At 36.5% G+C, this 24,599-nt stretch overlaps 1 protein-coding gene across 1 annotated transcript; it reads right to left on the bottom strand.

The window, feature by feature from the left end:
• Nucleotides 1-10,622: 10,622 nt before the first annotated feature.
• LOC140226561 (breast cancer metastasis-suppressor 1-like protein) lies at nt 10,623-20,279 on the bottom strand. The gene is made up of 9 exons (XM_072307017.1): nt 20,048-20,279; nt 17,845-17,935; nt 17,160-17,367; nt 16,239-16,335; nt 15,706-15,798; nt 13,715-13,779; nt 13,133-13,160; nt 12,293-12,419; nt 10,623-11,528 (listed from the first exon to the last, which is right to left on the bottom strand). Exons 1-9 carry the CDS (start codon nt 20,181-20,183, stop codon nt 11,408-11,410), a joined length of 966 nt encoding a protein of 321 aa, XP_072163118.1. The 5' UTR covers nt 20,184-20,279; the 3' UTR covers nt 10,623-11,407.
• Nucleotides 20,280-24,599: the final 4,320 nt, after the last annotated feature.

Genomic DNA, 24,599 nt, shown 5'->3' with positions numbered 1-24,599 from the left:
TTTGGCTTGTTTTCTGTATATTATGTCTGGTTGATGATGAAAAAAAAAAAGTAATGCCAGATCCGCATTGATTTAAATTGAAAGAAGAAAGTTTAAGTTCCCCTGAACACTTTTGTAATTATTCAACGATTACCTAATTTTCATCACTCCCACAGTGTTGTTGAGCCATTGTCCATCACATTTATTGAGCGCTGATTTGTTGCTATTTTCATTATGACGTTGTGGCTAAACACTTTAATATGAAACTCTCTATATAAAGAAATAAACTTTGGTTTTCCAGCCAAAGTATGTGCTTGAACCCATGAGGAAGGATAGATTCAGCGCAGATGGGCACCTTAAACAAATTTAAAGCATTTGACTTGAAATTTGGCACACATGACCACTATGGTATATAGATATGGAACCAATGTGGTGAGCAATGCATTGCCATGGTAACAGCTTTTTTTAAACCAAAAAACATACAAAAATATTGTGGATTCAGCTAACTTCCTTTAGTCTTCGAGCATTTAGCTAGAAATTTGGCACAAAAGACCACTGTGGTATGTAGATGTGTAAACGTATTCTTTGGTAAGTGTCGATCAATGTGTTGCCATGGTAACGGCATATTTTGAATGAAAATCATACAAAAATATTGTGGATTCAGTTAACTCCCTCACTCTTTGAGTAATTGGCTTGACATTTGGCACATGCAACAACTTTAGCATATAGATGTGCAAACTTAATCTTTCATCAATGGTGAACAATGCGTTGCCATGGTAACAGCATCTTTTCACTAAAATGCATACAAAGATATTGTGGATTCATGTAACAACCTCAGTCTTTGAGCATTTAGCTTGAAATTTGGCACACCTGACCACTATGGTACGTAGATGTGCAAACTTAACCTTTCGTCATTGTTGATCATTGTGTTGCCATGGTAACAACATAGTTTGAATGAAAATCATACAAAAATATTTTGGATTCAGGTAACTCCCTCAGTCTTTGAGCATTTGGCTTGAAATTTGGCACATGCAACCATTGTAGTTCAGAAATATGCAAACTTCATATTTCATCATTGTTAAACGATGTGTTGCCATGGTAACAGTGCATTTTCAATGAAAATCATACAAACATTTCGATTCTCCTGTCTCTGTTTAGAGCATTTTTGCTTCAAATTTGGCACATGTTACCTCTACATTACCTAGATGTGCAAAAAATCTTTTGTCAGTGTGGAAAATGTGTTGCCATGGTAACAGTATATTTTGCATGAAAATGATACACTAATGTGAATTCAACTAAACCCCTCACCCTTTTAGCATTTAGCTTGAAATTTGGCACATATGACGGCTATGATATAGGGCCTATAGTTGTGCAAACTTCATTTTTTTTTCTTAATGTCCAACATTGTGTTGCCATGGTTACACAATTTTTAGTAAAAACCATAGAAATCGTCAGTTTATTTATCTTGCTCACTCAGTTTTTGAGCACTTGATTTGAGAGGTGGAACAGTGCATTGCCATTGTAATTTTTTTCTTTATAAAAAAGTAAGAAAAAATAATTCTGGTTGAGCTAATTCCCTCAGTTGTGGGTGGGGGTATATTAATCACAATGAGTGATAATTCTAGTTAAAAATTCAGATTGCATCACTTCAACATAGTGCTTTGTTACGAGATATGACATCAAAGTAATTAAGAAACTAGTGGTCCATCTCACTTGAACAGTCTCTTGAGATGGTTCCCTGTCATCAGTTGAGATGGATTCTTAAATATCAATAGATTAAGCAGGAATTTGTATATTCTTTTGTCAAACATTTTGTCTACCAAAATGCAGTATGGAAATGTACTTATGTAAATCCATTTCAGACAATCGATATTCAAGGAATTTTAGAAGTAAGTTTAGAATGTTAATTGTTATTTGAACTTCTTAAGGTTTTAAGGTGAATTTACTTCAGAGTTTACATAGATCTTGCTCCCTACTGTTGTATGTAATACAGTTTGGATTCAATTGTAAATTTTCCTTAAGGAATAGTGGAAAAATTAGGAAAGTCTGGTAAGAAATAAGGAAATGTAACACATTTTCAGAAAACATTTCTTGACTAGTCCGTATGAATATGCAAATACATGCAGGTGAAAAGTGTAAAAATATTTTGAAGGAATGACATCAATTCCCTCATTTGGATGTTCATAAAGACTGGACAAGATCTGTTTTCTGGAAATGTGTGAAATTGAAAAGAGGCATATCTTCCTTATTTCGTAGCTGATTTTCATAGTCTTTACACCATTCTGTGTAGGGAAATTTCTTCTCTTTTCTAATTTGATTACACTAATTTTGGCCTTTACTTCCCTCTTGATTAAATCTATACTATGCATCATTCCAAAAAAAAAAACCAAATAATTCCTTAAATTGCGTGCATGGGACGTACAAAGCGTGTAAATCTAAACGTCAACTTAATGGAGGCTGTATTGTTTATTACACAGCATCATTTCTAAAATTTAAGTTATTAGAATTCATATATAATCTTATATTTGTTCATAGTTTCCATCTTACGACTTAACAATGCTCACCAGTAAAAGAAATACATAAAATGAAAGTGAATCGAGTCGTATGGAGTCATTTTGCAAGATTAAAAAAAAAGTGAAAAAAGTAATCTATTTGGCAATGAAGGTTCCAGTCGTCTAGTAACTTGTTTACAGAACACAGTGAAAGAAGCATCAGTAACATGAATGTGAAGATGTGACCATCTGAGACTATTGCAAAATATGCTCTGTTTTCATCATGTCGTACATGTATTTCATTTTTTCTGGAGCCTACATGTGTATGACAATCATCTCTATATTTTGTAACTTATCGATGTTTGTGAAAAATGCATCAGTTTGATTTTGTTAAAATAAATAGACCTTTACATGTGAAGAAAGTGCATCAATTGGCTGTCATTTTCAGTAGTCCTAGTTTAAATCCATGATGGATTTATTTGAAATAAATCCAAGGAAGGATAAAAATGAGTCTTTCGTTGTTTAAATCCAAGCTGGATTTATTCTAAAAACAAGTCTAAGAAAGATTTAAATGTAATCTAATAAGACTTAAAAAATAAATCCTATAGACTTGAAATTTAAGTCGAACATAGACTTAAATTTTTAAATCCTAGCTAAGACTTACTTTTAAGTCCTAAGGTTCTGTCCGTATCTACAGTCCGCTAGGACTTAAAGAAATAAATCCTTAGGACTTCAAAATAAATCCTAGAAATTAAGAGAGTAGCTTTTGCATTTTGTAAGTGAAAGATCTACACACTTTTTGACGACAGATTCGGAAATTTGTTAATCTCAAAAGTGTACAAAGTCTATGGAACGGGGCCGAACGAGGGACGTTTAGCATTTTATGATTGCAATTTAATGACAAAGTGCAAATACTTCAAGTTGAATATCTGGAAAATAATAATAATTGTACAGGCCACCACCTTCCCCAAGGGGGGGGGGGGGGTGCATCCAACCAAACTTATACCCCTTTTGCGCACATTTAAGGGAAAGATTCCACTGGACCTTCTGAGTTAAATGTTGAATCTCGAACATTATGCTGAATTTCTTTGTCTCTTGAAACAGGCTAAAAACAGCAATTTTTGATTAACAAACGGCGGCCATTTTGGGCAACATTTGGTTTTCGCGAAGAACTCACGTGATTTTATTTGTACTTACGTGCTTCATGATCTCTGAATAAGTATTTCGTGGGTTCCTTATGTCTCAAAATATATATTTATACATTTAAGTGCGTATCGCGGTTACCTAGTTGCAGGGTTGTGAGAAATACAGGAAATGGCAGCCATTTTGGACACCATTTTGGATTTCTGAAAGTGCTTAAGTGTTTTATTTGTGTTTCAAAATCTCTGAATAAGTGTTATATGTGGTTCCTTGTGACTCAAAACGTATATTGCGACATTCCAAGAGTGTACAGTTGAAATCTACTTGCAAAATTATGAAAAAAAAAAAGAAATGGCGGCCATTTTGGACGCCATCTTGGATTAGGTACTTGTGTGCTTCAACAACTCTTAATATGTATTTTATTGAGTTCTTCATCCTTCAAAACATATAAGTAGACATTTAAATTCTGTATTTAGGCTACCTGGCTGAAAAGTTATAAGAATTTTAGAAAATGGCGGCCATTTTGGATGCCATCTTGGATTTTGGTACTTGCGTGCATCAACATCTCTTAATATGTATTTTATTGAGTTCTTCATGCTTCAAAACATATATTTAGACATTTAAATTTTGTATTTGGGTTCTCTGGTTGAAAAGTTATAAGAATTTCTGGAAATGGCGGCCATTTTGGACGCCATCTTGGATTGCGGAAAACGCTCAAGGAGGATTTATGAGGACTTTTAGTATGTTATTCTAGACATTTTTCTGGACCTATCCTGAAAAAATCAGCTTGTTACCAAAAATGTCCAGGTTAAAACTAATACTCTTGGACTATAGAGCTGGTTTCACTGTATATACAGCAACATCAAACTGTGCCATTGACAAAAACCTGAAATCTTTCAGTCAAAAAAATAGGTAAAAACCATCAATTGTTAGCAATTTTTCACCATTCATAAGAAGGAAATACATAAGAGTTTCGGTTTTGGCGGCCATTTTGGCGACCATCTTGACTATCTCGAGGTGCATCATCCAGATTCGGATTCAGCACCCTCGAAATAGGAGAAACCATCAATTGTTTTCTATTTCTCATCATTTAAAAGCTAATGCATAGAAATTTCCGGTTTTCATTGGCGGCCACTTTGGCGGCCATTTTGGCTGCCATTTTGGCGGCCATCTTGAATATCTCAATACCCTAAAGGATACAAGGTTTGCATCATCCAGACTCGGATTCAACACCCTAGAAATAGGGTAAAACCATCAATTGTTTTCTATTTCTCACCATTTAAAAGTTGATACATAGAACTTTTCTGGTTTTAATTGGCGGCCATTTTGGCAGCCATCTTGAATATCTCAATACCTTCAAGGATGCAAGGTTTGCATCATCCAGATTCGGATTCAGCACCTTCCAAATAGGGTAGGATCCTCAATTATTTTCAATTTCACACCATTTAGAAGGAAATACGTGGGAATTTTCGGTTTCGGCGGCCATTTTGGCGGCCATCTTGAATATCTCAAAATCCTCAAGGATGCAAGACTTGCATCATCCAGATTCGGATTCAGCACCTTCCAAATAGGGTAGGATCCTCAATTATTTTCAATTTCACACCATTTAGAAGGAAATACGTGGGCATTTCCAGTTCGGGCGGCCATTTTGGCGGCCATCTTGAATATCTCAAAACCCTCAAGGATGCAAGAGTTGCATCATCCAGATTCGGATTCAGCACCCCCGAAATAGGGTAAAACCATCAAAAAACATTGGGTGGACGGTAAAACAAGGTTAGGCCGAAAAAGTGGCTTTGGCACCCAGACTATTATCTCCTTCTTCAGCTTCAGATCTTTATGACATTCCCCTGCTTGGAAGCTATATCAAGTTACCAAATTCTATACAAATTGCGATATATAGGCGAGGCAGGTGAGACATCGCTTGGCGTTTGACTCGAGTCGAACTGTCGTTATGACCGATGGAAAATTTTGCACCATAGACTTTAATGATCATAATTTTGGGATCCGTATTTTATCTCCATTGTATTGAAATTTCGTTATAACTGTGTTCTTTGTAAGGAGACAGCCATGCCCTTTACTCATCACCGGGAATGGGAGGGGAGAGGGTTTCAATACCCCCCCCCCCCCTCCCGTCTCCTGAATAGAAAGGAATGTAATGTATGTAATAAAATTGTGACTTCAATCTAGTGGTCTTGCAGCAGAAGTAGCAGCTGTATCACTGTACAAGACTTGTGGTTTTATCTCATTAATTCATTAGACTATGTACATGTACACATGAAGATTAGGCTAAACAGTCTGTTCAAGAAACGGCATGTTAAGGTTTATATTTTAGTTTGCATTACTCTTTGATTTACAGTCATTGGTATGAATTTGATAATAAAACTGGTGATATACAATTTAGATCTCAAGTACCATTATGTTCCATTCTGATCATCATTCCTTTTTTATTTTATTTTTTTTTATTTTTTTTTTTAGTGTGTGCAAAGATGGTTGAATGTTGGAATTAAAGTAAAATTAAACGTGCTGAACATTATAATATCTGCTTCAGCATGATCACACACAACACAATCACACATCAAATTAGATTTTACACCTCATTTATGAAATGAACATCTTCAGTTTATTTGTAAAAGACAAGTTTCGTCATCTTGTCATGTTCTTCTTTAATTTCCATTTTTTCTTAAATCATGACAGTCATCCAAATTTACTTATAAAATCATTACTGCTGTTCATTTCATCAGCACAGGCAATGTCAAAAACTGAGAACATGGAGTTCAGTTGACAGCAAAATATGTCAGATGAGAATAAATAAAAATTGAACTGCCATCTTTCAGGAACACAAAAGAAGAGACGACATGGGTATTGTGCATTTCAAAAGCAGGAAACATCTACAGTCAAATTAGTGTGCAGTGTCCATGAAATGGACACCTTACTGCTGGTGGGACTAGAAATACATCTGTAGATCAATTTCAATCTGGGAGAAGCAAGTCTGAGTCTGTCTATATCTCATCAATGCAAAGCCTGTGAAGTAAGAATGTTTACTTCCTAAAAGAAAAGAATGATGTTCCTCCAGCACAGGTCTCTACTTCAGAATCTGGCTGAATTTCCATAATTCTTGATCGTGCTGATGCACCAAAAAAAAAAAAAAAAAAAAAAAAAGAGAAAAAAGAAAGACAAAAATGCAACAACCTTAGCTACAAAATCATATCGGGGACCATGTGTGCCAATCAAACAATGACATGGATACATATAGGTAAGAACTTTGTAACAACTTTTCTTTAGTTTGACCGACAGTGTGAGTTTACATTAATTCTGGCAAGCAGAAGTTTGCCTGCTGTCAAGGCCCATCCTGCAGTTTTTGCAGTGTTTGATTGTATTCCTGAAATTTGATTTTCAAAACATTTTTTTTTTTTGCAAAGTGACTTAACATGAATCACAATTCCAAATATGTCGAATTCTCTCATAGAAATTGTTTCATCATATCTTGTGTGTATTTGCGTATATGTGTGTGTGTGTGTGTGTGTGTATGTGTGTGTAAGTAGTACCCCCTCAACTAATATGTTCTTCATGGCAACAACTTTCCCAAACTTGTGATTTAACTGTGTGCAAAATGAGTTTCCCTTCAAGCATCAGAACAACTTTGAATAAATCGAAGTTAAATGACAGCTTTAAAGGTAGGAATCCCATTTGCATGCCTTAATTGAAGAGTTGTATAAATACAGTGGTATGTAGAAGAGAGTATCATTTTAGAAACTCTCATAAAGTATTGAAAGTGGAAGGTAACATTTAGTACATTTTTATTGACTGTTAGATTTTGAATTGAATTTTGGTCTGGCTCACTGTAAATTCCAGTACATTACTAGGCTACCTTTGCAGACCCATGCACTGCATGTGTGTCCATCATATTTTGTGAAGAAAGTTAATCAAAACTTACAAACATTTCTGTATACATTCTTGCCACACAAAATGTTATTACATCAGCTCTTATACTTTTAGATTTGTGTTTATAGATAAAAAATACAGAAGACTGCAACAAAAAGGCTTAAGTGTGGCTGACACACAGAACTACTGAGTCGTTAAGAGTTTTGTGCATTCAAATTGTAGATAACTGTTGACTTCCAAATTTCTAAGCAGTGGCCTGAACAAGTCCCTTAAGGTTCACATTGAATGTTTTGCTGCATTTTGGGAGGTCTGTAAAAGGTATCCCCTACCTTTAATGCTGGGCATCTTAGAGAGAGAAAAAGAAACAAAGATATCTGTTGCAAATTTCAATGGACACATGTACTCCAATATGCTTGGCTTAGACAGGGTTTAATAATGGTCACAAAACTCAAATTGCAGCTTTAGCAACTCCTTCTCATAAACTTTGGAAATTTATTCATATTCTTCCAAAATGAAAGGCATACATCTGCTGCCTTTGTAATCTAAAATATCACAGATGATAGTCTTATGTCCTAGTGTTTGTCAAGTTGAACATAAAAATGGATTTATCATGCGCAACCTGCAACATAACCAGGGACCACTGAATTTAATAACCAGTTCTCTGTTTGACCAAATCTATTTGAAATATTTGCATCAGAAAATACTACATTCCCAGCATATTTGCTTTTTATCAATCAAAAAAATAATGAAAGGGTAAGAAATAAGATGTAACAGACAAGGATTTGAACACACTGATATTTACATTCAAACTAGTGAAGTGTGAACCAATATAATAAATTATTTACACTAAAAATGGGCAACAGCCATCATAATCTGTATCAAAGTTGCTTTATACCCAGATACATGTAACAGCATTCAATTCATCATGTACAGTGAACTGACACATAAATACATCTATACAAACACACAATATTTTGGCCATCATTTATACTACACACAGGTTATGGAGTGACGTTCTCAAATACTATTGCTGTATTCACAATAAGAAAAACAAAATACATGTACTGCATTCCAGTGGAAAACAGAAAATCCTCCTATTCTTTGTGGCTAATGGAAAGTGACTTTAATTCTTGTAACAAATCACACCACTGGACATCTCCTTTCCCCTAGAACTACTGACTGATGTGGACATCAAAATATCAGTTGGGGAATATGATCTACATAACAACTCCCTCAAAAAAGAGTTATTTACCTAGTAAGCCCCCCCCCAAAAAAAAAAAATAAATAAATAAATACAAATAAATAAATAAAATAAAAAGGCTAAATATAAAGAGTGGAAATGTTTTAGCAAATCAAACTGGTAGAATACGTGCCGACAGTTTCAGCGTCTGTGCCATTAAACAGTGTCCAATTGTGAACAAAAATCCTCCTTTGTATACTCTAAATGTGATTATTGGCTAAATTTGTGTGACCTTGCCTTATTGTGATTCTTTGTTGACATTGTGGGACTTTACTTCTTCTTCTTCTCCTTCTTCTTTTTTTTTTTTTAACTCTGAGGACATGTAATGTAGGGACATTATAGCTATGATATAACTTTCAACTGAATTATATTAAAGGAACATTTCTGTCAAGAAAGGAGAAATTTATGACAAAGCATACATAAAATGATTCAGAATCATGCATGCAACATTAACAGTAAAGGCCACAGAAAATCTTTGTGCTATGTCTCAGAGAAGCCAGCTGGCACTGAGCTAAAATCTCTGTCTGCACATATGACCCATTTCACTCAAAGTCGCATCTGTAGCAATGCAACATTCTTCTCTGGTTACTTTCACCAATAATTAAAAAGGAACCACTACTAACATTTGTTCATAATCTCCATTACCAGTGCATTACTTTTCACTGCAGTGAGTGAGGACCTTGGAAACATGACAAGTTTGTCTTGAATTTTGGAAGCGAAATTACAAATTTCATATTAATATCTTCACAATAACATAAATACAGGTGTAATATATTGATGTTGAACAAGTGAAGGGACAAGAAGTTTGCATGCATAAATATTCACAAAATATTACACGCATGGAAATACAGGATGATTGAGTTTAGGAGTCATAGGCCTATTCATAGAATTTCAGACACAGCACAATAGACTGATAGCAAAGCGACATTCTCTGACATGTACCAGCATTGTGAGCATATAGAAACATGCTAAGCTAGTGGGAATTTGACAAACTTGTGTCAGTGATCTCTGTAACATGAATGAGACACTGCATAGTGTACTGTGACTACAGCATTTGATTCTGATCATCTATCATTGGTCATCCGTGCCACATAAACACAGAATAGAACAAGGCATCCATATCTGACTGGGGTACACATTATTCTTGTATCTGAACATTGCAAACGTGTATGCAGGGGCATAATAATGCCACAATCAAATCATAGAACATATTGCCATATCTACCCTTGATAGACACACTGCATTTATGTTGCATGTGCCATACATGTACATTGCATGTTTCACAAACTCTTTGTTGATAGCTGTGAAACTGGCATCCAAAAATACTGCATTGCAACCTGTAATGAAAATGCAATGCATATCACCAAAGTCGGAAGTCACCTACGTAATTTGCTTCTTTAGTGGTGAGAGTACTTATTTCTCATTTAAGCACGATGGTTCTCTGCATCATATTCGACTTGCGTAATTGCCTTACAAATACAGTATCGAGAAATACATGTACATAGCATGTACATTATTTGATTTTTTTTTTTTTTTTTCATTCTGAAAATTTCTGAAAACGTGTGGATGTGTACACCACACATAGGTATTGTGGGGTTAGGAAGACACTTGAACAGGTCATACATCACTAGATAATCGAGACATACAGTGTACAAATTTGTAATATATAAATGAGATTAGACATAACTTCATTCCTCATACATCTCTGTTTAGGACTGGTTTAAGAAAATGTCAAAGTGATGCAGTCACAAATTTTGTAAACATAGAGTAGACATTTGAGGCTCTCGTGAGAGGAATTGATAAGCTTACAAGTGTCAGCCCTTTTACTAAAAAAACAAAAAACAAAAAGGAAAAAACAAAACAAACACAGACTACACATTTGTGGGGTGGTGAGTGATGGTGTGGTAGCTTAAGACAGATATGAGCTCTCTGTAGCTCATAACAGCATCACATAAACATGATACAAATACATCAAGCAGTCAAAAATAGGAATTTTAGCCAATACATGACATACTGGTATTCATTTGAGGAAAAGCAAGATGAGGTGCAATAGACAGCACCTACATTGCAGCTTAAACAGCATGATAATGTCACAGATCCCTCATGAGAAACTGGACAAAACAAGGAATATCTCTTGTCAAGACAACCATTCTGTAATTGCTCAGTAATTTGTGCCTGTTTCCTTTTCACATTAAAGCACTTGGAAAGTTATCTAATCCTTATTATGAGTAGACCTCCAAGAAGGCCTATCTACATGATTATTGATGCAAACACCCACAAATAAACATCTACATTCAGACTTACACTCAGACACACAAACATGGTGGACACAGTCCTGAGGGCTTGAGGCAGTTCAGATTTGTTCCCAGGTACCATAACTTCGCAAACAAAATTCCAGGCGCACCACTACCAATCAGCCGAAGAGGTGCTCATTTGCAAGACATTGCACCTTCCAGGTACAGGAATAAACACACACCTGCTGCCAATGTGAATGCAGAAACATTCCTACGTCATCTGCTTGCATTTGCTCCACTGGTATGACAGGTATGAATGATCTTCTGCCTCTTGTGTTTTCTCCATCTTCTACTACGACACTGTCGCCCTTTGCTCCATCAAGAAAGAGGAAGGCAAGTCTATGGAATTGTGAAAGCCACTACATGTGGCACTGTAGTGACTACCGTCCATGGTGGATGGTACACTTTCCCTTCTCCAGATTATGAAGGAGGAGTCTGGATTTCGTTCCGTCGCTTCTCCTGAACCATACTTCCCGCGAATCAATGGTAGTAATTCTTGCCCTGGGTGAAAGAAGTAATGATTGATATGAACAGATCGCACATATCCAAGGTGGACACTGTTTATTACACTAGGTACACCAGGGCCCCACTTCATAAAAAGTAGATATTATAGCAACTCTTGCTGGAATGGCGATTGTCATGGCAATGAACAGAATCCAGCTTCCTGATTGGCTGTTGCTATGGGAAGTTGCCATTCCAGCAAGAGTTGCTATCCTAATATCTATTATGAAATGGGGCCTTGGTCACTCGATTTTGGGCACGGAGTGAATCAATTTAAGGGTCTGAATCTTAATAATACATACAACATTACTTTAGTAATCTATATGAAGGACAAACTTACAAACTTAGCTTGAAGCAGTTCTGAGGATAGGTTAATTGCAGATATAATGACCAACTGGAGACAGTGGACACAAGGATGTGTATGAAAAGATCAACCAATGCATGTTGCTCTTCTATTTCATTCTATTTTTTTTTTTTTTTGACTTGTCAGATTAGTCTAAAATCCATCTCCTTCACTGAGCCAGTGCATATCATAAATAATGTCACTGAGCTGAAAATACAGTAAATCTGTGCATTGTAAGACCTGGATGTTCCATGTATAATTCACTTTCTGCACTTGGCCAGTGTATTTCATGTGTAATCATGTTATTTTCACAAGAATACATTCAACTCTGTCATTTTGACCTGTCCATGATCTACTCTCTCAACTTGTTCAGTATGAATGAATTAGTTAATCTTCTGAGATTTGTAGAATGAATACTTACGACACGGGTGAGTCATCCCGATTCTCAATGATTATCTGGTCTTTGCGGTGGAAGATTCTACCATCATAGCACAGCTTGCCATCTTCATACTTTGCTCTGTGCAGAGGCTTTTCAGGCTTGAATAAATCTGTCAACCCAATCACATGCCACAAAGTTACTTTGTATTTTGTCAAAATTTCCTTCACAGTACACGTATCATATCATGACTAAGTATGAAAAATGAAAACAATCCATTAACTCTCTTTTAAAATCCCATCTTTGAATAACTTTCTAAAAATTCATAACACTCTCTGTCACACTACAGTGAATAAACCTCTATGTGAGTCAGGATCTGGATCTGGATTTCTCTATTGTTGGTAAGCTTGTTTTTACATAGGAAAAACAAAAACACTTGAACACTTTGATATAAGTTGTTTGTCTTTTTCATGGTAGCATTTTTGGTGATTGGTATTATTATTTTTTCTTTTTTTTTGGTGGGGGGGGGGGGGTGTTACTTCACACATTTTAGTTTCTCTTTTACCTACACAGTTTTAAATGTACAGGAATATGTCATGTGGAAACAACTCAAGCTACAAATCACAGAAATTTTTGTACAATCAAATTATGTACAAGTATACCTAGACTTTAATCTCATTTGGGAAGGTCTTTCTATAAAAGCTATACCAAAATTTCACCTAAGATACCTGAAACATACTTCAAGACACTCATGGGGAATATAGAATACTCCTGTGCTAACTCTCCCTATTCTCCAATCTTCTTGCCAGAAAATCATTCACACTGTGAGCTTGTCACTACTGAAGCTGACATGTCAGATTTCAAAGAATGACAAATTAAACTCACTCTCAGGTTTCCTTCTTGCTCCTCTAGCCTGAAAGAAAAGAAGAAGAAGAAGAAAAATATATTGTTAATGTATACAAACAATAGTATCAATTATACTACTAATCAAGGTATCAATATGGATTTGAGACTGATTGGCATCTTTCCCACAAATATCAATCAGAGTAATAACAGTAAGGTGTAAAACAGAGCCCAAATTCTCAGTTACTTTTGATATACATGAAAACGTTGCGCATCAACTTTTAGAAAAACATGCATTACCATCAAGAGAATGAATAGAAGTCAGCATGTGTGTCTTAGTTAACTGGAAATACTGCATATCAGCAGTGGCCAGGCTTTCTCTATGTTGTTGTCATTGGTGGTTTTTTTTTTCGTAATGTTAACTGTTAACCCATATAATGCACCATATTTCCATCCCTAATCATCCTTTCATTAAAATCTGCTGCTCTAAAACCCAAGGTAGCCATTCAGTAGTTTTAATCTTCATAATAAATATTGGATGGCAGCACTATATCTATTCAAACAGTCTGTGGGTTCAAGCGATAAAAAAAGAAAATTGGGAAACTAGGACAAAAACAGACATACCTTCATTATCGCTGTCCAGTCATCCAAGATATCTTCTTCTCTCAACATGTAAATGATATATGGACGTGAACATGCATTAAGGAAGATCAAGAAAGCATAGCCACATTCTTTTGTCATTACTTCCTTATCATCAGCAGACTATTCAGATAAAATGACACCTCATGGATAGATTTACCATCATAATGTTAAGAAGAATAGAACAATTAAATTCATTCTGACCATATAGCTCATGTCACATAAATATACATAACACAGGGAAACCCCATCATAATGAGCTTGTTTATGAAGAACCGCTTTTAACTACCCATGGTAGGTGAATTTAGTGGTCCCCATTTTCCATTGCTGTATTTAGCTAGTCCCTTTATAAGTTCGTGTTAGAGGTTAAAGGACAAGTTCACCTTCATTAACATAAGGATTAAGAGAATGCAGCAATATTAGTAGAACACATCAGTGAAAGTTTGAGGAAAATTGGACAATCGATGCAAAAGTCATGAATTTTCAAAATTTTTGTGTTGGAACTGCTGGATGAGGAGACTACTGAGGGTCTTGATGTCATATGAGTACAACAGTATAAAGAAAATGTAAAGAAAATTCAACATATTTTCACTTTTCGCATAATAAAAGAGCACTTGACTTGCCTTTTTCTAAAGGCAATGGGAATAATATTACCCATAACATATGTCAGTAACAAGTCAAGGGAATGTGTACTTTTTTCAAAAGATGACATTTTGTGAAATTCTCTCTATATTTTCCTTATAAGTTATATTGTTGTATGCATGTGACATCATACACTGCAGTAGTCTTCTCATCCAGCGGTGACTGCACAAAAACGTCAAAAATTCATAACTTTTGAACGGATTGTCCGATTTTCCTCAAACTTTCAATGATGTGTTCTACTAATATTGCTACATTCTCTCAATCCTTATGTTAATGAAGGTGAACTTGTCCTTTAAGGTTTCCCTGGACACAAATGACAAAAACAGCCTCACCAATGTCACAGTAATACCGTATGCCACTATTCAATTTCTGCTCAAATGCATGAATACACATCCAAGTGCCATTAGTGACACAGTGCTCAACAAGTGAAAGCATTTTTTTTTTTTTTTTTTTTTTTTGCTAGGATCTTGTACTTGGACATTTAGGCCCGAATTCACGAAGGTGGTACAAATGAAACCATGGTTTAAACCATGGACAAAAACCGTGGAGCGCCAAGTGTCGCATGGAATATTTCATTACGAAATTGGTCATTTCGTTGACAACATGACCGTTTCGTTAACGAAATTATCATTTCGTGGACGAAATGTTAATTTAGTTACAAAATGTTGTCATTTCGTTACAAAATAATCATTTCATTGACGAAATGACCGATTTTTTTAACGAAATATTCCATGCGACACTTGGCGCTCCATGGTTTTTGTCCATGGTTTAAACCATGGTTTCATTTGTACCACCTTCGTGAATTCGGGCCTTATAGTTTAAAAATTGAGTAAATTGGCTACAACTGAAGCAAGACCACAAAAAAGTGAGATTGCTTTTATCAATGACAGAAATCATACAGATGTGTTGATGATCAAACATGCATGTCTTCATGTTTGCAAAGATGTAATAGCTTACATTACTCAATATCATACTATTGTGAGGTATATTATGATTAGCTTAGCTGCCAAAACATATTTCCTTGTGTCTGAATTGTTTTGACCTGAATGCTGTTTAGTATTGAAAGGTACTTCAAAACGGAATGTACATTTTGTCTGAAACAGGTGTGGGACAACATTTTGCTACCAATTTTAAGGGGAAAGTGATTAACCATGTGATTGTCATAAACAGATGCTTATCTTGTTTGTTTGTTTTGTAGACAAAGAATTAAAAGCATAAACTAATAAAACAAGGGAGTGTAGGGATCAAAATTACAATATCTTCAGAAGTTAGCAGGAATTTACAACTGTATAGTATTTGCAAGTGCCTGGCAATGTTACACTGATAAAGGATATCTGAGACAGCTATTGGCTTCTTCTTCCTGTCCGAGTGAGAGGAATCTGGCTTCTTTCCCTTCTGCTTCATGATACGCGACTCATTCCAAAGTTCTGGTAAGAAAACCAATGGCAAGTGACAAATAAAAAGATAGCATTACTCTCAAAGTTGTCTTTCACAATCTCTCAGTCATACTATTTGAATTTCATAATAAATAAAAAAAAAATCTTGTTAGCAAAGGTCCTACCTAAATGAGCAACAACTTTGTTTGGATGATAAATACATGTAAGTCATACAAAATGTATCATCATGTGTCACAGTTATAGCTCAATTGAAGCAAAATTGTACAGATCCAATCAATTGTGTCTTCTCAATTATTGTTCTCATTACAATTGACAGACCATTTCCTCCAATGATACATGTTTTGAAATATACCCTCTGATCAAAAGAGCACATAGAAAACAAATACTGTGCCTGTTATCAGATCAATGTTGTATCAAGGAGAACTCTTGGTCCAGTTAACAAATGAGAAAATGAGACATGAATAATGTACCTGTTGTGAGATCTATATTGTGTCTGTCTTCTTCCAGCCTTCTTATCTTTTCTTCTAGATCAGCCTTCATTGCATCTCGAAGCAGCATCTTTTCACTCTGCAGAAATAAGAGCAAACAGTTTAAACTTACCACTTATTAATGACGCGAAACCAGTGACACTCTCAGTGGTATTAAAAAACAAACAAACAAACAAATGATAAAAACAATAATAATATGAATTACAATAAAATCAGAAAGCCCATCATAAGTCATCAAACACGTCTTCCAGCGGAGACACTGATATTGCCATTTAGGCCATGTGACTAAGACCTCCCTTGAGTATCCCCAACTGTCTTTAATTCTTTCCTTTTGGTGAGATTGAACACCATGATGCCAAAGTGCCAATTACCAACAATCACAGTGCTAAAACTTCCACAATATTTGCCCAATTTCTCTCAAGCACTCTACTTGTTAGTAGGTTCTTGTTCACTGTGTTCCTGCACATGCACACAGACACACATATGTACATTCATACATAAATACATACACACACACACACACACACACACACACACACACACACACACACAAGTATACACAAAAACAGATTTCACTTTCAATGGGATTTATCTCTGTTTTTCAGATGACATTTTCCAGATGATGCATTTGGCTTCCATCTCTACAAAAGATGAGATGTAACCAGAAGACATAAAAAATACATAAAAACAGGGAATAAAAAAAGGATTACTATTACTAGATATTATGGTTTTACTTGAAATACTGAAAAGTTCAAATACCTTTGCACCAATCACAAGCAGAATATTGCACTTTCACTCAATGTGAAGGCAACAGAATTGTTAACTCAACATGTGAAGGAAAACAAATTAATTAATGCAAAGATAGATCATGAACTGACGTTCATGATGAACTGCTACACTCACATCATGATTTTCTCGTGCAGCTTTCTCCTCACTCTGCAACTTGTTCCTGATGTTTTCCATCCTCAGCTCTCGGAGCACACTGGCAATGCTCAACTTCCTCTTTTTCATCTGGTCCAATTCACGCAGGGGGTTTAAATACTCCACAGCTGACCCAAGCTTGACTTCTGTCATCTTGTACTCTGCCTGGTCAATACGTTCCAGATACAGCCTATGCAGGGCAAGGAGAAAGGAGAGGTACCACAATGCTCTCTGTATAATAGGTGTTTTAAAAGTCTTATTTCTTGAGGTAGTGTCATGGAATCATAACAAAATCTTCCAAAATTTATCTCTTTTCATAAGCGCCTGATGTGGCATTCTGCTACTTATCTCAATTATGTAAAAGGCAGTAAATAACATTTCTCAGGGAGGTAATGTGAAATATTTTTTTTGGGGGGGGGGGGGGTGAGAAGGTGATTACAGATGGAAACTGTCTCACTATTTCAGCAATTTTGTCTTCCTTGGACTACTGTGAAGGATATTGCTATGATGCATGCCATTTTAATTTTCATGATGCTAACATTAAGTTCACCATCACTCTAGATGAAAAATACTATATGATCACCTTAACCCCAAAATTGCACATGTTGTGATATATCATGGGCACATAGTGAGAAAATTGGGAATACAGAGCTCTGCAATTACTCACTGGTCTCGCAGACTGGTGAACTGACTCTCCAGATCATTCATATCTTCCATGCACTCCGTCCGCCTCCTGTCACAATCAGCCTCATCAAATTCTGTAACAAATGAATTCAAACCTTTAGGAGCACACAACCTTAATTCTAATGAATGTTGTTCATAGAGGTGAAAATGCATACTCACTATTAACAATTGAATTCAATTGCCATCAAGTGCTTTCTGATTAAAGATTAGCTAGCCATACCAGTCATAATACCATCCATCTACTTAACTCTTTATGTGCCACGTTCGCACCTCCGACTCAGTCGACGGCGTGCCAACTTCGCATATTCTGCTCAACAAACAAAGCCGCCAAGACCGATCGATAAACCGCTAATTACTGCTAATCCCGCGGCACAATGAAAGCGTTTCTCGTGCTTTTGTTCCTCTCATATACGGCTTGCATTCTTTATGGTGATTGACTATCAAGCGATGTTCCCAAATAGATTTGCTCCTACATTCTAAGTTTCTGTCACGGTTTAGTGTGCAAAAGTCATGCCTTTACAGTTATGTAGCAACTGGTCATTCAAAAGAACAAAATGAAAATAGAGTCGTCATACAATTTATATCGAAACAAAGCTTTGCATTCCTCTTTAGCTTTGCCTACTATTATGCCCATCTTAACAGAAATTTGTAGAAGTTATACAAATTGGAAAAACAGAATTCTTTCTCAAAGCATGACTACCTTTGTGTCTCAGAATAACGTGGCACACAGGGGGTTTCCACCATGGCACATAAAGAGTTAAATGCACAATTCCTGCAATTTTCCACATCATTTATACATGTTTATTTCAAATGATAACTTCAATTGTACATAATGCTGTTCTAGTACATCTGAAAATAAAAAATCTAATATATTGACAGTTTGCACACTGAAATTCTCTCTCTCTTTTTTTACCCACGTTATCATCATCATCATAATTTAACACTGATTTTTTTTTCTTGTAAAAAGCTGGTAACTGGATGCGGCCAGGTATATAATATAGAGTTGGGTCTCGACTATTCAGCGGTTTGGTTTCATATATTACTAATATATTACATGGTAATTCACTCACCACTATATGTAACAATTTATTTTATATGCGTATCAGGAAAATTTGGAATAAATTAAAAAAAAAAAAATATCTGGACAATCTTGGAAGTATGAGCCCATAAAGATAAATTAGTTAGGCACCTTTTCACCTAGTGGCAATGATCCAGCCAACATAAAATGTCAACAGATAAAGGTATCCATGGATAGGTTTATCACACACACAAAAAAAAGGTTGGGCACCGATGGAAGTGGATGGACCTCTTGGGTCTCTAGAGTCCTAGACTAGAGAATCTACGAGTATGACTATGCTAAGGCTACAAAATATTAAAGGGCTTTTTAAAAACAAATGCAAAGTACTCAGGACAGTAGGGTCTACATCTATTTTGTTTGTGTGTATATTTCTCAGTCGTCTTGCTTATCTTGGGCATAACAACAGGACCATTAAACAATTCATCCTGGTTCACAGCATGGTAGGGTACCTTTATTGGCAGTGCAGACAGTGCATGCGCTACGATGCCATAGCACGATATGTTCACCTTGCTGGAACTGAAATCCATCAGACGATGAAAATCTCTCCTTTTGGAGATTTATCGATGGAATGTAGCTATCCACACTAGAAAACTTCACGAGAATGTATGTTATACACCCTCCGAAGAATAAACTGAAGCAGAAATTCCAAATGAAGGCTCGAGGTTTTGCGGGACTACTCGCCATGATTTTCTTCACTGTGTATCCATGTCTGATCTATACCATTTTTCTTCGTGCATAGCTATCATAACACATTTCGTAGTCCTGCCATGTAGGTCCATGTCCCCTACTTTTAATGTACGCGCGTATTTTACGTTGTTGTTGAAAAAGAAATCATAATATAAATTGCAAGACAAATTCGAAATTGAAATCTACAAAAACAAATGAAAGTTATCGCAAACACCTACAAAGCCAACATCCCTTTATAGAACAGTTTCAATCTAGGTGAAGACAGCGTAGGTCTCAGAGTCAAAAATGCAGAAATTATGATTATTGTTGCCGTAAGATGGTGAAACCGTGCCTCGCTCTATCAACGTTTTACATAGACATGTATCAACATACATACAGACAATAGGGTGGGACTGCACTTGCTCAACATTACCGGACTTACCAGACGAATCATCGTCGCTTCCCGATGTTCCCGTTTCTGAGTCATCTTCTTCACTTTTATCAGTGTCCAATGTACTCGTTTCTTCCTCCATGTCCTCTGGTTCACTATCCCCTGCTGTCTCGTCAATAGCAGGCATTTTCACCAAAAGATGTATTCAAATACAGCACGTCAGGGGTTTGCTTCACGCCGGATAGCTAGCAGAAGTGCGGGGAAACAACGAATGGAGGGTGCAGGTGCATACACCACACACACAGTACATAAACATGCCGTGTGTTTGAATACACGTACATGTACATGAACTGTATTCTTCTGTATGGATATGAGCGTGCTGTAGCTAGCTGTGTGGAGATTCTGACATGCGCACACTATGAATCTCCTTGCTGGCCAGGCGCTGTCACAGGTAGCTCGCAGTCTATCGAAGAACGGTAACTTGTTTTGGCTGATCGCATTTTCGAATTCTCTCAAGCAGAATTGGAACTGCCTCCGAGCACTGTGTGTATACCGTTTCCCCAGTTCTTTTCCTTTTCTTTTTAGTGAAGAAAGGAATTGATTGGATGCTTACAAAATCATACTTGATCAAAAGCAGGATTCTTTTATACTTTTGTGTACAAACGAATAGAAGAGTTTGTGAAATGATATCTACTATTATTATTATAACATTAAAAAAAAAAATGTTAGAGCACATAGGGCCTAACTGAAGTTTAAGGAAAAATTGACAATCCGTTCAAAAGTTATGAATATAAAGAGAATTCAATACAGTTTCATTTTTAGCTTAAAGAAAGAACAATTGACTTAGCTCTACAGACAAAGGGAACCGACTTAAGTTGAGGGGACTGTGTACCAGTTTGAATTTATGATTAATTAGGTACAATTTAAAGAAATTCTCCTTAGTACTTTCTTATATCGTTGTCCTGCAGTGACGTCCGAACTGTTAATTGTCATGTGGCGGCACCGAAACTCTAAAAGCTGATAACTTTTGACGGGCAAGTTGTGATTTTCCTCATTTCACTGATCAATGAGATGTGTTCTACTTGATCTCACTCATGGACACCTATAGGAATGATTCCCCTGCTTTGTGGCCTCTAGGAGTCCTTTTGCGTGTGTGGTTGTAACCCGCTTTATAGGCCTATAAATATTCGGTGAAAACATATGAAACGTTGAGATTTAGTAAAATGTCCTAATTCCTTCTTATTTAAAAAAAAAAAAATCTATAGATCATTCTATTCGCCTTATTGATAAGTCAACTGAAGTGGAATATGCAATGAGACTTACTGCAAAATCCATGGCTCTGGCCGAAATACCAATGAGTGATAGATTGACATTTCCAAGCCCTTTGAGTTCGGGGTGTATTTTGAATTGTGCTTTTGCTATATTGCCCATTATTGAACTTTTTTTTAAATCATGCTTCTGTCTGACATATTAGATATCATAGACATATATAAGGCAAAGGAGTCCAAATAATTCCTCAGGTAAATCGTCTGCTTCTTAATTAGTTAAAGTCTGTTCTGACAATGTAGTGGTACCTAAGGTTTATTTGCTATATATCTAAAATTTGTTCAATTCAATTCAATTCAATTGAGAGGTCAGTTCCCGGACAGCAGCAAATACTGAAAGATTGTGTGTACCACTCAAGGGAAACTAGAAGAAAAGACAACTCTTCACAATTTTCACTATTAAACTTTGAATTTCGTTAGTTCTGTGCTTCCCTTTCTCGGGAGCTATCCACTATGACAACAACAACAACAACAACAAAAGAAAATTATACGGGTAATAGTACTCCCCTTGTGTTAGAACAAAAAGAGGACAATCAAGTGCGCTTTTATTCCCGGAGGCTTTTATCATACAAATAATGACTGCTATGAGGGGCACAGTTAAAATTATGGGCCCAAGGTGATGTGAAAACCATGACTATGCCCGAAGCGAAGCTGAGGGCATAGTTATGGTTTTCACATTACCGAGGGCCTATTATACATAATTTTAACTGTGCCCCGAATATCAAGCTGTCATTATTTGGTTTATATACCGAAAATATAGATTCCGAAATATAGATACCGAAAATACAGATTCTAGTCTCTTCTATACCAATACAGCACTCTTAATCAATTAAAACGCTGATCGACAGCGCGGCGGTCGTATCATTGGTGCGTACACCAAGTGATCTATGTGTACGGGGTTGCGACTGTCTCCAAACCTATTTACAGGGTACAGTTGATTATGCCCCGGGCACAGTAAATCATGACGTCATTTTGATAAAATATGGGGCACAGCTATTTTCATGACTCCACTTTTAACCAATCAGATGAGAGGAATCCATATATGAGGTATATATGCAATAAAGTGAAAATAATTATGTTGAATAATATTCTTTAATGTGTCAATGTACACATGTGACGTCACAAGCTGTAATATCCTTCTGATCCAGCGATGGCAGCGCCGAAACTTCAAAAACTTCCATTGTTATAAAGTAGAAGCTCATCTGTATTGGATATTCAACTTAAATCGTGTAAACTTACTTCCACTGTTGCAATGTTTCCGTCTAGAGGGTGGCACATGGACGTATAACCGTTTTACGGATTCCCCAAATTCGTAACATTTAAACGGGTTGTCCTAATTTCCTCAAAGTTTCACTATAGGGCCTAAATGTTTAACAGCTCTTTCTGCATTCATTGTTGAGGGAAACTTCCTCTGTAGCGACATCATCAGTAAAGGTGTGTGTGTGTGTGTGTGGATTACAGTTCGTTATTCCGAAGGTTCTTTAGTCCGAAGGTTCGTTATTCCGAAGATTCGTTATTTCGAAGGTTCGTCAATCTGAAAATGTGATAAGGTTTGTTATTCCAAAGGTTCGTTAATCCGAAAATGAAATAGGGTTCGTTATTCCGAAGGTTCGTTACGGACCCTATACACGGATCAACGAACCCTTTTTCATTTTCGGATTAACGAACCTCTATAGGTATAGGGAATTTGTGTGTTTCGGATTAACGAACCTTCGGAATAACAAACCTTCGGAATAACGAACCTTTGGAATAACGAACAGCACCCGTGTGTGTGTGTGGGGAGGGGTGGGGTTGTGGGGATGGGTGGGTGCGAGGGAAACCTTCCTTCCCAGTATGATAAAGAGACTTGCCAAAATAATGAAGGCGGAGATCCCGGAGAGTTGAGCCACTTTTTACATAATGAACCATATTTCCTAAAATATACATCATTGATTGGATAACTTCTTGTCATTCGAAGCTTAAATTCTCTGCTATAGAATGATATACATGTTATGATATCCATGGTTATTGCATTTTCAAGTACTCAGTAGTACTCAGTCTAATAAAAAAAATGTTAAACGGCGGCACAAGTCTCCCGTATATACGTATTTACAAGAGAGTTGAGCCACCCTATACACCTTATATTATGGGAGTAGGGAAAGACATTTTTTACTTTCCAGTTTCCTGCATCGGCTTTCATATAAAGCCCAGGTACAATGATAACTGTCGCCATAATCATGCATGACGTTGTGCATTGAAATACAATGGCATTAGATTTTGCTTCCGGTTATACAACATCGAATTATTTCAGACAGCAAGTGCATCCGTTTTCTGAATATATTTGATAATCTGTAGGTTTACTTTTTTCTTTTTCATTTTCCTTGCACACGGACACGTCTACTTTGGAATTCTGTCACCTACCCGTTCCTCTATCCTCTTTTCTTTCTCCATAACATTCAGCACTGCCTTCATATATCACTTTCACACTTTAGTTTCATCTACCTCCACTCAATCATCTATGGTCTCTTACCATTTTTTTTTTCGCTGTGTGTTTCTTGTTATGATGCTTTATGGTATTAAGATTATGTACTGACCAATCTATGTGTTTCTCAAGCAGACTTGATGATTTGAAATGGGAGGTCAAGCATGGACTGCTGACGCGCTATGTAATGTCCTGCGATGCCAGGTTTAAAAGTGCAGATTTTGGACATCCTTCCCCCGCTTGGTCACTTCGACGCCCCATCACTGGTCATACCTCCCCCAATCATGAACATGAACCGACACCCCCCCCCCCCTCCCTTAATTTCCAACGGCAGTTTTGGGACTGTAAAATTTCAACATTTTCAAGCTCGCTCGCATTTAATCGTTATGCAATTCTCCTGATGTTGCTGCCAGTAATTACCAGCAGTTGCGCCCGGTGCGCCCCCTTAATTTCCAAAGCGAAAAATATAGCTACAAATGGCAGTTTGGGGACTGTAAAAAATGTCAAAATTTTCAAGCTCGCTCGCTCCGCTCTCTCGCATTTAATTGTTATGCTATTCTCTTGATGTTACTGCCAGTAATTTGTCGTTTCACACCGTCATTCCATAATAATCCATATAAGGAAAACTGTTAACAATGTAACAAACTTTGCGCCGACAAGAAAGGAGTTTTTGCAACTGGAACTTATATTTTTCGGGAAGATATTCATTGAGTTAAAATAATTACATATGCATTCAAGACACATGAAAAGAGCATGTTCCTTCAGGCGCTGGTTCGCTTTCGCTCGCTCGCACACACAAATAAGTGAAGTAAACGAT

The sequence above is a fragment of the Diadema setosum genome, chromosome 1 (genome assembly GCF_964275005.1).
Source record: "Diadema setosum chromosome 1, eeDiaSeto1, whole genome shotgun sequence".
Classification (NCBI taxonomy): domain Eukaryota; kingdom Metazoa; phylum Echinodermata; class Echinoidea; order Diadematoida; family Diadematidae; genus Diadema; species Diadema setosum.
Note: the sequence above shows the minus strand (reverse complement) of the source record. Positions and strands in the feature narration are given on the sequence as shown.

Excerpts from the sequence above, each read along its gene's own strand:
- LOC140226561 (XM_072307017.1), bottom strand. The coding sequence starts at position 20,183 with ATGCCTGCTATTGACGAGACAGCAGGGGATAGTGAACCAGAGGACATG. Across the intron at positions 13,161-13,714 it reads ACTGGACAGCGATAATGAAG|GCTAGAGGAGCAAGAAGGAA; the intron begins GTATGTCTGTTT and ends CTTTTCTTTCAG. Across the intron at positions 11,529-12,292 it reads CGGGATGACTCACCCGTGTC|GGCAAGAATTACTACCATTG; the intron begins GTAAGTATTCAT and ends TCTTTCACCCAG.